The 14,651-nt window shown below is 44.5% G+C and overlaps 1 protein-coding gene across 2 annotated transcripts; it reads right to left on the bottom strand.

Moving 5' to 3' along the window:
• Window positions 1–302: 302 nt before the first annotated feature.
• man2a2 (mannosidase, alpha, class 2A, member 2) lies at window positions 303–14,094 on the bottom strand. 2 transcript variants are annotated; one of them, XM_070830469.1, is made up of 22 exons: window positions 13,946–14,094; window positions 13,218–13,475; window positions 12,924–13,068; window positions 11,560–11,731; window positions 11,195–11,322; window positions 10,662–10,835; window positions 9,944–10,130; window positions 9,034–9,211; window positions 8,497–8,699; window positions 6,857–7,039; window positions 6,531–6,645; window positions 6,336–6,406; window positions 6,060–6,225; window positions 4,768–5,004; window positions 4,399–4,521; window positions 4,022–4,136; window positions 3,650–3,783; window positions 3,355–3,496; window positions 2,881–3,014; window positions 1,800–1,994; window positions 1,477–1,590; window positions 303–888 (listed from the first exon to the last, which is right to left on the bottom strand). In XM_070830469.1, exons 1-22 carry the CDS (start codon window positions 14,075–14,077, stop codon window positions 736–738), a joined length of 3,459 nt encoding a protein of 1,152 aa, XP_070686570.1. In that variant the 5' UTR covers window positions 14,078–14,094; the 3' UTR covers window positions 303–735. The 2 variants fall into 2 exon arrangements, with proteins under 2 accessions (XP_070686570.1, XP_070686571.1); XM_070830470.1 differs by having other exon boundaries at window positions 1,477–1,587.
• Window positions 14,095–14,651: the final 557 nt, after the last annotated feature.

Genomic DNA, 14,651 nt, shown 5'->3' with positions numbered 1-14,651 from the left:
AGTGACCGACGTGGGACTCTTGGACTCAGACATACGCTAGATTAAAGAGCAGCAGCTCGGGTCTCCTGGCAAGTCGAGATGAAGAGACCGCACATTCTCTGTGCTGCATTCGAGTCTGTCAGGAAAAAGAAAAAGAAAAAACAAAAAACTAAACTGCAGTCATAGTTTGACAGGTACAAAAACAAACCTCTGTGATGCGTGTCTTCCTCACTGCGTACATAAAAAAAAAATTGAAAACCCATACACCAAATAAAGCTTTGTAAATTGCACTCTGATGTGGCACGAGTCCCAGCCCTCCCCCTCCCCGCCTTTTGGGATATTTACATTCAGTAGTTCAGTCCAGGATGGAGCAAAGATAGAAAAAGACACAGAGTTCTTACAAAGCAGAACTAAATGAGACTTCACTTTCGATTACAGAGACAAACAGATACCCGGTTGTATCTGATGAGCGCTTCTGGCAGTCTTTCTTGCTTTGGAAAAACTGCGAGTTCACCCGGGTTTCGCTGCTCTCTCAGACGTCCACAGTAACAGCCATCGCCTGCCCCCTGCTGTGCAGTCCGTACTGTTACAGTGAAGCCTTCCCCTCCGAGCTGTAGAGTTTGTGGTTCTGCTGGACAAAGCAGAGAGGCCCAGACCCCTCTGTTGCCGCTCTGTGGCCCGGCATGGGCCTGGTTCTTGGTTCATGGAGTCTGGTGGGTTTGAATTTTGTATCGCCTCGGTGAGTCAGGACGGCTCTTAGCGCAGTTTGAGCTTGAAGGCGGAGATCTCCATGGGATCCAGGCTGATGGTGGAGTCGTTGGCCAGGGGCGTGCTGGAGTGCATCAGAGTCAGGGACATGGGCTGGAGCAGCTGCAGGTCCAGGTTCTTGAACAGTCCGGATACACTCAGCTGCGGAGAGAGCAGGGCAGAGGGCATTAGAAACACAGCAACCTGGTGCAAGTCAGCGTGTAAACATGAAGGAGAGGAGATTTCAGGTTAATCTTACAGCAGGTAGGAAAAAATAAAAATCCAATGGTGGAAGTATTCAGATCATTTACTTCTGTACAAGGAGATAGAAATGTAAAAAGAAGTAAAAACCCTACAAAGTTTCACTTAAACAAGAGCTAGCAACAAAATGTACTGAAAGAATCAACAGCACACATTATGTAGAGCGACCCCTGACAGTGCTGGTGAGTTATTATTATTACTGTTATCAGTGCATTAACATTTAAGGAGAATGTTAATGTTGGTGATAGTTGAGGTGATTTTAACTGCTTTATTACTGCTGCACTGGTGCTTTAACCTGGATTTAAGGCCTCAAGATGTTTGGTATGTAAAATATGAATCTAAAAACTAAAACAAGCTGCAGCTGTCAGATTAATGTAGTCCAGTAAAAAATGTATATCTGTCTGAAATGTGGAGTAGAAGTATGTGAAGGAGTAAACTGCAGATAACAGCAGTGTGTGTGTGTGTGTGTGTGTGTGTGTCTACCCGGACCTGTCCTTGTGTGGTGGTGCAGTTGAAGCCCAGGCTCTGAGCCTCCAGGCCACAGTCCAGCCCCAGACGGTGAAGAATCAAGGCGGTGTACGGAGACGGAGTGTTGGGGTCCTGCTGCACGGACGCAGAATAACCACAGGAGACGCGTGTCAATTACAAAGTCAACGCACAGAATATGCAAAACTAAAACACTAAACAAACGTCTGTCTGTCTGTCTGTCTGTCTGTCTGTCTGTCTGTCTGTCTGTCTGTCTGTCTGTCTGTCTGTCTGTCTGTCTGTCTGTCTGTCTGTCTGTCTGTCTGTCTGTCTGTCTGTCTGTCCACCTGGCTCTGGATGCTGCGCAGGTTCAGCAGGTGGAAGTCGCAGGGCAGGATGGACTTGAGAGGGGCGAAGGTCTGCAGAGGAGGGATGCCGCGTCTTTTGGGCAGGACGGGCAGCGCCAGCACCTCGTGGTTCAGAAGGGAGTCGGTCATGTGACTGAGTATAGACGGGAAGCTAGTTGTTGTGCTGTCCATCATCTGGAAACGGGCGGAGACAGGTGATAAATGACAGTGTAACTACGACAACATCGCCGACTCACCTCTGGAGTTTTGCTGTTACTGCACTACATGAGGAATCGGCTCTAATCACTCTGTCGGAGCAGGAGGGATATTTCTAATTCTAGTCCAGACGGACACAGCACTAATCGATCCATATTGGGTTTGTTACAGCCGCAGCACTGAGATGTCATTTTTAAATTACCGGCATTACAGTGTTCCAAACGTGATGTTTCATGTGTTGTGGCAGGCGGGTTCATCCAAGTATCATCAGCAGTTTTACTACAGAGCTGGATGATAAAACTGCAACCAATGCCTCCCATTCTCTGCCCATGCCTATTCATTTAGTTGATGAATGATATCATTTGTTACTTTCAATGGCGCCGTCGTAAAAATGGACCAGTTTGGCTACGGCTGCGAGGCGGAGGAAAGCATAAGACAGGGACTGGAGCTACAGTACAGACTATGATTCGGGCTAACGAGCATCCTCGCTGTTGCCAAGGCAACTTTACCTCTTGAACTCCTGAACTGAAGATTTTGGAGAGGAAAGAATGAAAATAGGAAGAGAGTTTGGCAAAGAAGCCATCGAGCTGAAGGGAGTGGAAGGGGGGAAAAAAAGAATGAAAAGAAAGTTAGAGAGTGGAGATCAAATGACAGGTGGGGTGGTAATGAGCACTGTAGAAGATGTGAAAAAAAAAAAAAAAAAAAGGTGTTAATGAACACATGATGAAGGATATGACACATTCCACAGCGGCACACAAAGCTTATATAGAGAGTCCTTCAGCGCTGCACAGTCAGATGTGGCATGCTGGAATTTCAAGATCTCTCGCTCCGCTTCAATAACCACCTTCGCCGTCATTGTACCGACCTTGTTGCCCGTTGATCTCCTCTCCAGCAGCAGTCGGAAGCGGTTGGCCGTCTTCTTGTTGTCCTTCAGGCCCTGACCCAGCCCGCGATTATCGTCCTGCATCAGCCGTCGGTCCATAATCACTTCGAGCTGGCCTGAGGGAGGAGGACGAGTGAGGACAACAGCGTCAATACAAAGCCTGTGTATTGAACTTTCAGACATAATTTGATGAAGACAAACATTATTAGCCATTTGTCGTTTACAAACGGCTCCATTACTCTTAGAACGATGATAAAAGGATTAGCTCGGTGCATTAACGCAAGAGTGTGAACCGTTTTGCTCTCTGACAACCTCGTGAGGGAGAGACGCTCGTCCTGTGCTTCAGTACAGCACGACTTCAAAGAAGGCTAAAGAGTGCGTTTCAGAGATAGCCTTCACTGAAACAGGAAATGAAGAAAACAGACGACATTAAATGTAATTTAACAAAATACAGACCACTCTCCAGGCTGCTGACGCCCAGAGACTGAGCTGTGTGCAGCGTGAGGCGGTGATTGCCGTCCTGGATGTACGCCTGGCTTGGCATGGGGTAGAAGTTGGCCTGCAGCGGCAGCTTTAGGTAGTGGCGACGTGGCTGCATCTACAAGAGCATGTTCAGCACAACATGTCAAACTTAAAAAAGCGCAAGGAAAGGAATGCAAAATCATCATTATCGTGGTCTGAGACCATCGAGGTAGTTATTCTGACAGTTTACGAGGAAATGTGAGTTATTCTGCTCTCTGGGGGGACTGACCTGGAAGCCATTGAGATCTGTGTAGAAGACGTCCCCACTCTGGATGTCAGTGACCAGTCGCATTGCCAGCTCCTTATTGGTCTGATCTCTGATGTCCACCATGGTGGACATGTCTATAGACAACCCATCCACCCCTGAAGATATAAAACCATAGAGAACCACACTCAGGCCACAGCTCAAAGTAAAGCAGCTGTCAGAAAAAGAAAAAAAAAAGCACCAACTCTAAGCCAAAATTAAACCATTCAAGCCATTTTGTCGAACATATTGGCCCTTGCTGTATTGTACCATCAGGTGCCTTTAACCGAACAATACAAGCTGTTTGCAAACAGTCATTTGAACAGACTCCATTGTGCAGTTTTGTGTTTTTCTTACCTGGCACGTTGTGAATGCGAACAGTCTGCTGAAAATGCTGGTAGTGTGCCACCACCTCGGAGAAGAGAGGCCCCTCAACGACCCGCACCACAGGCGGCTCTTTCTGGTTGTAGGGCTGCAGGCAGGTGGCGAGGAAGTGTAGTCATGACGAGAATAAGTGTTAAAGACGGGAGAGGAAGAAGCAGTGACTTGGTAGAGTGCTGCAACTAAGCCGTTACTCTCGCTTGTCTTTAAATCAAGACAGAGATGAAGCAGCGCCCGTCTTCCTGCCCCGAGCTCCCCGGCACGATACAGTGACACAATACACGAGGGAGACTATCTATCAAAGCCCTCAGAGAGGCAAGTAAACATCTGAGACACAACAGCTGAGAGAATACCTTTGCTTTTCCGTCAGGGAGGAAGAGGTACGCTCCACTTTTGTCTTTAGAGGGACGAGTACCGTAGACCAAGAACTGCATCTGAACCTTCACTTCCTGAGGGTCATCCTTGCGTTTGATACTCTGTAGATGAAAAAGCCATCAAGAGGAGTGCGCAGAGTAAAAAACAAAATTAGGAAAGAGATGAAAGGGTGTTTGAGTAGCAACAAGGCATGCCATGTGTGCTTTGATCAAACAGCCCGGGTTTATTGGGGAACCAAATCTCGCCTTTTTTTTCCTCCTCCAACAGATCAAAGATAAAAACAGACAGGCAAATCCTTCATTCAGATATGAATCAACGGACGTAAGAAGGGTCCAAAAAACGCAAACCTCAAGCAGGCCGGTGGTTCCAGAGAAGCCCAGAGTGAGAGAGTGACTGCTGATGTAGAAGGTCTGAGGGTCGGACTGCTGAGAGCGGACAGGGAGAGGGTCCCCGGCTCGAGCGGTGACACCTCGACCAGACAGCCTGAGCAGGGTGTCGGAGCGGAGCGTCATGGGCGAGTCAGGAGAGTCGTACAGATGGAACACGGCCAGACCCAGCGGCGGCAGACGAACCATGAATGTCGCCTGGATGGAAGGATGGTCGGATATCAATAAATCGTTCGTATCATTCATACTTGATAATGTTTTCTTTTACACTGCTGGCTTCACTTTCCTTGTTTTTCTGCCCGACAAGTGTTAACCATGAGGCCTCTATTAAAAGTTAAAAGCACTTAGACATTAGATAAGAGTGTGCTTTAATTAAAATATGATGAGAGGTGGTGTTAATGAGACTGTCCCCAATTCTCCGTTACATTTAAATTCATTACTTTGTGTGGGGGAAAGAAAATCTTGAGTGGTGTTGAAGAAAAATGAGGTTTTCTGACTGCTGATACTATTGATGGTGATTCAATGGGTGTGAAAGAAAAGAGGAGAAAACTATGTATTCACAAATCCAAGGCCTTTTTATTTCAAATTATTTAGAATTCCCTTGAAAACACTTTTGTAATAAAACAAACACGCACACACACTGGGAGTAATTGGGGCTTTAGTATCTCGCTCGATGACCCTTTGGCAAGGACAGAGTCAAGAGAAACATTTTCTAAGGAAGGCAAGATGTGCTGAAACATGGAATTAAAGAAATGTTGCATTACTGAGGATTAATTCACAAGGCAAGATACAATAATGTTATTCCGCAGACTTACATCATCTTTTTTAATCTGGGCGTTTCTACCTTTCTTATCAAAACCTGGGATTTACATTACATTCGGCCGGAGATTCGTGTGTGTTGCTACTAGTGCTTAACGTATCCTCCAGCAGAGAGGAGGAGCAGGCTGCACAGGTCTGGTAACCTCACTCCCCCCCAGAATTTTTTATTTTTTACCCTCCAATCACAAACACATACGCTTCAGCTTTTAATCAGTGCAGCTACTGAAACTGGCTTGCTTCTGTTGATTTTCTTCCAATCTAAGCACCTACCTATAATGACTTTGTACCGGCTGTGAAATGATTTGAGTGCACAGCAGCTCCCTGACGGAACAGATCGAGTGTAGCCCATGATGTGCAGACACTTCTACTGTGCCTGTGCTTTGCCAATTTCACTATGCAGACACCGGCAGCGCCTCATGACATGAGCCTCTTACCTCAAATACCTCCGCACTCATTTGTGTGGCAGAGCTCCACTGAGCGCTCAGCTGCACGGGGAGCGTCTGTCCATCCTCAGTAAGCACCCGCACTCTGACCGTGTTGACCAGCACCGTCACCACACACAGCCGCTCCTGCTCAATGGGGTTGAACAGCACCAGGTACCTGGAGAGCGAGAGAAGAAAAGGAAAAACAATCAGAGGCACAGGATGGTGGAGGAGTGGCTGAGGGGGGAGGCAGAGGTGATTAAAGACGCGAGGAGATGCAGATAATACCTCGGTCCTGCTGGGTCCAGCTCAATTAAAGTGCGCTGAGGCAGAGAATCTTGAGTAGCACGCCTGTCATCCTACAAAATGAAAAACATTACACAGGAAACACACTGAACACCTTCACAAGGAACAAAATGTGCATTTTTTTTCTAACTTTTTAATCACACAGTGGGGTGAAAGTCCCTCCATGTTTCCTCTCACCGTCTCTAGGAAGGGCTCCGTCTGGTAAAAGCGATAAAACTCTTTGTTCTTCATCACCAGGAAATGAGCAGCATTGATGATTACTCTCTTCAGACCAATAAGTGACCGCAGTAATCTAGGGAGGAGGAGGAGGAAGAATCAATGGCTCACTGCAGCAGTCACAGCAGAGGGCTTGTTACTCTGCTTCAAAGTATTGAACAAGCAAGTATAAAATAGCCAGAGAATTAAAAAGAGGAGGCTCAGTTTTTTTCCCCATTACATAGAAATGGATTTTTTAAAGAATTCAATCCATTTTGTCCTTTCTTTCTAAACCCATGGATCCTTACCTGGTGCCATAATCGATGACAACATTCTCCTTCGCAGTGCCAGTGATGGCATCATGATGTTGGAAGAGGCCAACGGACCGCCTCGCATCCACTAGCAGCGCGTAATCTGAGACCGGGTAACGCCCCTCCATGCCCGCATGCCGAGCGTTCGCAACCGCCAGGCTGTAGAGGATCTCTGCCCCCCTGAAGGACAGTGACAAACAGTTTGAAGAGCCCATTAAAGGAAGATGCAGCAGCCAAGGGGTGTTTTCAACATCAGTGAGCTATTGAAGAGCTATTCTTTAGAAAGTTAAAGAAAAGAGTTTACATATTATTTAAAACGTGTTTTTTTTGCCAACTTTCTCATATGAATGAATTATTTTAACCCACATACATTGAAATTGATTGTTCCTAGTGAAGAAAAAGGACAGATGAGAATTAAAAAGGGCAAATCAATATTTCTTACAACCATATGAACAAAAGCTATGTTCACATCTCTCACTGGAAAGTTTGACATACTGTATAGATGAAAAAACAAGCACTTGTAATATAAGCACCTTTGTAATATAGGCCTATTGTTGCTGCTGTAACGTGAATTTCAATAATCAATAAAGAAAAGTCTACGTCTTTCTCTGATTTTACACATGAAAAAAACACTGATACTAAAAAAAGCCTTAAAGAGCATCAGAGAACAATGTTAACTTAGATTTAGTGTTAGTTCATGAGAGACTTTTCTATCCATTTGGGATCAATATCAGGTCTGTATCCTATGTTTTGATTTGGATTGGCTTTTAATTTGTATACAGGATTCTTGCAGGTTCATGTTTGTCCCTTAACCTACATCAGGGGTGTCAAACTCAATCAAAGAAGGGGCCAAAATTTAAAACACGGTCTAAGTCGCGAGCCAAACGGGCTCAACATTTAGTGAAGAGTCTAAAAGTGACTATTATATGTATTATTATAGCATATAATATATTTTATTCAGAAATATGAATGTAAACAGCCAAACTTCAACAAATTTTCCTCAATAAAATTTAAAGTTATTTTTTTCTTTTTTGTACTATCCTGATGTTTTGTCTCATAGTGCCGTCTTATATTTATATTCTTTAATTACAGCTACAGTAGCTCCACAAACAAGACACACAGGTTTACCTCCGATAGACAAACACATAAAACTCTGCTTTGAAAGTCTTCGTGTTCAAAGTCCACTTTTCCTTTAGCCATTTACTTTGGGGGCTAGCTGAAGTGTCACTAGAAAAGTGCTGACAATGCATTGATCCACTGATTGGTGTGTCATTATAACTGCGGGAGGAGGGGCTGCCGGACGGGTCTTTACTAGCGTGGCAGCAGTTCAGTGCATTGTGGGATTTGTAGTATGAGAGGTGGGAGTGCTATTTACTGACGGGCCATTCTTAATAGTCACATGAAATTATCTCACGGGCCGTATATAATTGTATCGCGGGCCAGATGTGGCCCGCGGGCCTTGAGTTTGACATGTCTGACCTTCGTCATACTCTTTTTTGCTACAAAAAAGTATGACAACAAAAAAGTAGTATACAAAATGGCTGTCTCACTCACATAAACACTAGCTGTTAATGTTATGAATACACCACATGTTGTGGGTATCAGTCATCAGTGACACGTGAATAAATTTGCCCCACCTGAGGTGCGACTCTATCACACGGTCCAGGCTCTTGTAAAATGGCCGAGAGGTGAAATAGCCAGTCCAGTAGTGGTCTTCACGGTCCGCGTATGCAAAGAAATCTCCACTAAGCACTGGGTAGTCTGGGGGTCTGGATCCCTGGGCCACTCCGTGTGCTTTGTACACGCCGTTGAAGTAGTCTGTGAGAGTCCCAAACTGAGCCTGGAGAAGCAGCCAGACGGATGACACGATGTTTAAAAAAAAATACTCAAACACAGCTGAACAGACAAAAAAAAGAGAACATTTCTCATCATTATGCAAGCGCCTTTCCTCTTACATGGCATCTTCTGAACCAAACATCGAGTCATGGCACATTCTTTGTTCTGTCAGCAAGTTAAAATACCACTGCATGATTCATTATCACAAGAAAGGTTTTACACTGAGGTACTTGGCACATCCCACACTGAGAAGCACAACAATGAAAAAGATGCAAAAAAAAAAAAAAATCATATATGTGGCAACACTGGTTTTGACAGTTTACAAATTATTTTCTCACTTGAACGTGCATCTCTGGGTGAGAATTCATGTAGTCAAACAGCTTCTGGTAGTTGATGTACTGCTGATCCCACTCCAGGGCCTTGTCGTAGCGGAAGTCATCTCCCAGGGGGACAAAGAGCACCTTGCTGCGGAAGAGTTTGGACTTTTTGCGGTACTGATCCAGGAGCAGGTGAGCCCTGATTGAGGAGAGAGCGGGAGACAAAAAAGGAAAAACTGAGGGGACACATTTCTTGGCATCCAAACTGTTCTGATTTGCATAAGCCAGCTTTGTAAGAAATCACTATGACCTTGGAAAGAGGAGGATCAAATTAGCCCTGGGGGTATTTTCCATTAGCAACTGAAATATGTCCTTTGGAAAGTTTTTTAGGTCCTTTAAAAGTGGCTTAAAGTGGCTGCAAGACTATCTGCAGTCTGCATCTGTCCCTCCGTTCATCCACCCACTCTGGCTGTTGTCATTGGCTCAAATTCAAGTTTAGTTTATTTGTAATAGGGCAATACAGATAATGCTGAGAGCTGTAACTGCAGTGACCAATCTGCCCTGTGTCTGTGTGCAGTGCAAACTTTGTTTTTAAGACAAAACCAGAACATAGTAATATAAATATCCTTGTGAGTGAACCATGTAATGGAAACACTTCTGTATTGACATTTCTTGTCATTTAAATTACCCAACATATACACTGTGCCTTGTGAGTAACGATCATATTCAGTATTGATTAATATGCCCATTATTCTCTCAATCAATTGTTTTGTCAAACTTCAGTGTAAAAAAAGGAAAATGGCTCAATGGCTGGCCTTCTTTACAGCAGTATTGCGTGGTCTCCGTGTAAAAAGGACTTAAGACAAAGTCAGGATAGATCTACAGTGGCTACTTCACCCTGGAACTCATCACCCAAAGTAACACGTCTCACCTCTCTGCTACATTGGCCTCCACTACAGGTTTTGGGGGAACTTTCCAGGGACAGTTTATCCGACCACCGGGTAACCTCTTGAAATCGAACTGGCAGCAGATCTTCGGGTCGGGCCCGCAGGTGTGAGGCACGTCGTAGCTGTAGAATGGCATCATGTGGCAAAATATGTCTGTCCCCGAGCCCATGTCTGTCAAAGCAGCAAAGTGAAAGGTCAGAACACGGAGAGACGTCGATTGTTGACCGTGGCCTTAAAAGACTAGAATGAAATACACTTATAAAGCATGAGAAGTGTGAATGGCATTTGAGCACAGACACGCCTGTGCTCATTAACTTGCTGGAAATTGAAATTCACACCTAAAGTGTTCTCTGGGGACTGTCAAGGGTCATTCTGGATAAAGCCACAAAAAGTAAATGATTAAATAAATAAGCGCTTCATTAGAAAATGAGCCCCCTGAAGAACTGTTTGATTGATTATACCCAACACTGCAATATCAGAGGAATTTTCCATTAAGAACATGGATGGTTAATCTTCAACAGATGTCCAATTCATTAATAAATAATAATGAAAATAGCTCTTCTGAGGCCATTACGCCCTGGTTGTTCTTCCAAAGTTCCCCCTCTTTCAAAGGCCGTGATAAGTGGCATGACTCATTCTGCAATGAGCTTAACACAGATAAGCATGTGAATCAGATGATGTCGCTGGCTCTGGGCCACTCACCCCAGGCCTGCCTCCACATAAACTCCAGGCTGCGGCTGGAGGCAAAGTGCTTTTTGATAGAGTAGTGGACTCTCTGGATGAGCATGCTGGTCAGGTTGGCCCTCTTCAGCAGATAGGGCATAGTGGCACTGTGGCCAAATGGGTCTACCGCCCACCCACTGCGAGGAGTAATACCTATAACAGCGAGGAGGAAACGGGTATTTCAGGTTTACGCTCCGATAAAAAAGGCAGGAATGCATCTTTTAGAATATCATTCTCCTCAGCAGGGAGCGCATGAAAGTAACACAAAGTGTTTCATCGCCCACTGAGTGAGAGGCTACCCCTGAAGGAAGACAAGTTCAGATTTTAAGCACTAGAGTGCATGTGGTATTATTTTAACTTCAGACTTAAATGCAGTAAAAGTATAATCAGGGCGAAGGTAAAAGTCCTAAAACTTCACAGAGAGATGAGAGCGTCTTAAACATTTAAGCATCATTTGTCTAAATATAAATAAAAAGGCTCGCAAAAGGGATCATTTCAGATTGGCTGTGTACCGAGATTTCTCTCCAGCCACTGATGGCCTTCAATGAGCTGGTCTATCATGGCAAAGTAGTGAACGTTGGCTTCATCCGTCATCACCCAGCCTCCTGTCACAATCTCTAGCTGCCCTCCAAGGATGAGTCTGTCGAACAGAGAGGATTAAGAAAGCAAGGTGAGGATAATCCAGCCCTAAAGTAGGAGAGTCACATTAACCAGATAACAAGCTATTTTTAGAGCAAGCACAATCTGCCAGCTATCCATTGTTCAAAATAGTATATACTTCAGGCCAGCAGGCAATAGGTGTCAAAGAAATCTGAACACATTCTCAGATTTAGGTGTGGAAACTAAAGGCTGTGTGCTTCACTATGCTGTGACTCACTTGCGCATGGCCTCCTGCTTGTGTACGTCTGCGGTCTCCCACCACTTGGAGAAGAACGAAATCTCAGACCAGATGAACTTCCTGCGGGGATCCTCAGCCAGCTTCACCACCATGTTGTTTAAAATGTGCTGCGTCTGGTCTGTGAAGTACTTGTCAAAAGTCTTGATCCAACCTAACAAGACAAGTGGATAAATACGAGCAATTTACACAACAGTTGGCAAACAGACTGTCCGCTACAAATTGGACGATCTCTTTAACAATACACCTCCACCCCCATCGCTTTAATCAAGCCGACAGACACAAAAACAAGAAGACAGGGCAGGTAAGAGACTCGACTCTGTGAAGAATGTGCTGCAACGGATCAAAAATAAAACTCATATTTTATTCAAGTCGAGCTGTTTTCCTCAGAAAGCTATTTAGCGGAGTGGTTTCAAAGGAAGCGACTAAAAAGCACTTTCTACGCACTTTCAGTGTGCATCAGTGTAGAAAAGCACAGCCTAAAAATATCCTGTCAAATATTCATCTTGCATATGTGTAAGATAACACATTTCAAATCAAAGTTCATCATTCTACAGTTACGCAGAATCATAACTAATGATACTGAAATGGGGAAAGTTAAACGAACCAGAGCTCATAGTTAATTGTGAGGGACAGGACCATTTACTGCAGTCAGCACTGCCAAATTTTGTTACTAATTTCTTATGACGTGTTTACCTGCAGTGGGCTAAAACCCTTAAAATCCCATCTTTGCATTCAAAGAGTGAACCTGCTGTCACGTGTCTTCAGTGTGAGCTGACAACCTGATTTCTAGTTGCACTGACTGCTGCATGAGAACTTATCCAAAAAAAAACAAACAAACAAACTTTGCAGCAAAGTTTAATCACATGCAGCTCCAAATGAAGCCTATTCCTATTGTTGATGCAAACAATTTGTAGGTCTCTGCACCCTGTCAACATATCAATAACTGTCAAGTTAGAAAGCATGTGGCAGGCTGGTAAGCAAGCTTAATGGAAATGTCAGTCCAAAATAAAATCTCAGCCAATTCAACCTGTAAATAGCTAGAGTTTTCCAATGCCAATGTCTTTCTAATCCCATTGTTTGCGACTGAGCCGTCAATCATGTCAGCATTATGCTAATAATAATGAAAACAAATGAATAAAATTTTGAATGATTTCTGCATCCCATCACTCTCCCCCACTCAGGTAAGGCCTCACTGTAGCTGGTTGTCTGCAGACTATTTTTAACCTGCAGGGGAAAAAAGCACTTAGACATGCACAGACAAAAGTTGAGACTGACTGACAGTGAGACAGGCACAACTGTCAACCGCAAAGTTTTGCTCTGTGCGTTATGCCCTCTTAGCTCACCTGGATCATTGTGGGAGTGGGGGACAACAAACACTTGCAATGGTTCATTGTCCCACTCGTCAGACTCATAAGTAATGTCAAAGCCCTGTTTCCAAACGCCGCCATCGGGGTTGTCAAACTTGATGAGGGAGTACACATCCAGCATCTAAAAATGAAACACAATCCCATCATTTGCTCAATAGAAACACCAGAAAAATAAATGCATCTACAATATAGCAATGATGACAACATTTCAGCCAATGAGCTACTTAGCATTTCATCTAAAACTAGTGCAGAGGAGTGCAGCAAGCTCACCTGAACGTCAGCTTGACCACGGCTGTCTGCAGCAAACTGGCAATCCTGGGGCTTGACAGCAAGGAAAGTGGGGCGGCCGTCAAAGGGCAACACCCAGGAACCATTGGCACTTCTGAATGGCAGGTGGCCACTGGGAGACACAGCTCCTGTGTCTGTGAGCTCCATCACAGAGTCCTTTATGTGGCTGATGATTTGGTGGTTCTCCTCCAGGAGCTGCTCCAGCTGCTCTATCCGGTTCTGCAGAACTGAAATTTGGCTCTGAAACACGCACAAAAGCAATAAATCACACAGTTCTGTAACAGCATAAAACTTCTGTTGACTGAACCCACATTCCTCCTCTCGGTTACTGTGAGCAAAACTTAGCTTCAAAACTAGAACTCCAACAATGTGTAATGAAAAAAAATCTTCTGATTCAGCCATGTTAACAAATAGCAGGAAGAAATCGATCAGCCCTGGAGGCATCTACACAACAATAGGTATATGACTGGACTCATTTGAATTTGATTATAATATAAAAAAAACAACAACAAAAAAACATATCAAAGTTTTTGTTACAGGTTTTAAAAAAATAAAATAAAATACTGTAAACAATTGCAGCAGTAGTTTATTTCTACTGTGATCTAACTTCAGGTGCATCACAATTAAACATGGAAAAGAAGAGCAACAAAAATACTGCAGGAGGGCTCTTCACATATCGTATGCATCACCACTACAGCAATTGTTCTTACCCGTGGAAAGTTCCCGCCGTTCTGTCGTCTTGCAGGGTCATGTTGGACTCGATCCAACATCAGATACAGTGAGAATACAGCCACGCAGAATATGGCCCCTCCGCACACTGTCACCTGTTTCCTCAGCTTCATCCTCCTCTGAAGCGGTCTTCTTTCCGGGGTTTAAATTTTAAAAATGGCCTTTCGAGTGAGGGTTTTTTTTTTTTTTTTTTACAGCACAGAAAAAAAGTCCTTGAAAACTGGAATGCAATCCTTCACAAAGCAGAAAAAAAAGATGGAAAGTAACCAGCTACACCAGTATCAATGGTTCAGTTCCACTTCTGCGTTGCTTCCAGCCTCCACTCACCATACTGGAGACCACCGCAAAGGGGGCTACAGCAGTGATAGCAGTGGTCAATGGTGCTAAATCAGCAATAGCTGGCAAGCAATCTGTCAGGTTTGGCCAAACCACAGCCACCGGTGGGCTCCTTCAAAGTATCCCTTGTGCTCAACCATCCAAATCGATGAGACTGCAGGGAAAGAAAAAAAAACAAGCACCACACAGAAAGGGCTCAAACAGGGACCCTAGTGTCCCCGCAGCATGATGTGTGTCGCTGTGGGCCTGCTCCCCTGGTCCAGTCCCCACTCCCACAGCACAGTCTAATCCTCCAGTACAGCCCTTTGGCTCAGTTGGCCTCCAGAGCCATAGCAGTTTGCACACTATGCT

Source organism: Pempheris klunzingeri, chromosome 5 (genome assembly GCF_042242105.1).
Source record: "Pempheris klunzingeri isolate RE-2024b chromosome 5, fPemKlu1.hap1, whole genome shotgun sequence".
Lineage (NCBI taxonomy): Eukaryota > Metazoa > Chordata > Actinopteri > Acropomatiformes > Pempheridae > Pempheris > Pempheris klunzingeri.
The sequence above is the reverse complement of the archived record's forward strand: the minus strand, read 5'-3'. Positions and strand labels throughout refer to the sequence as shown.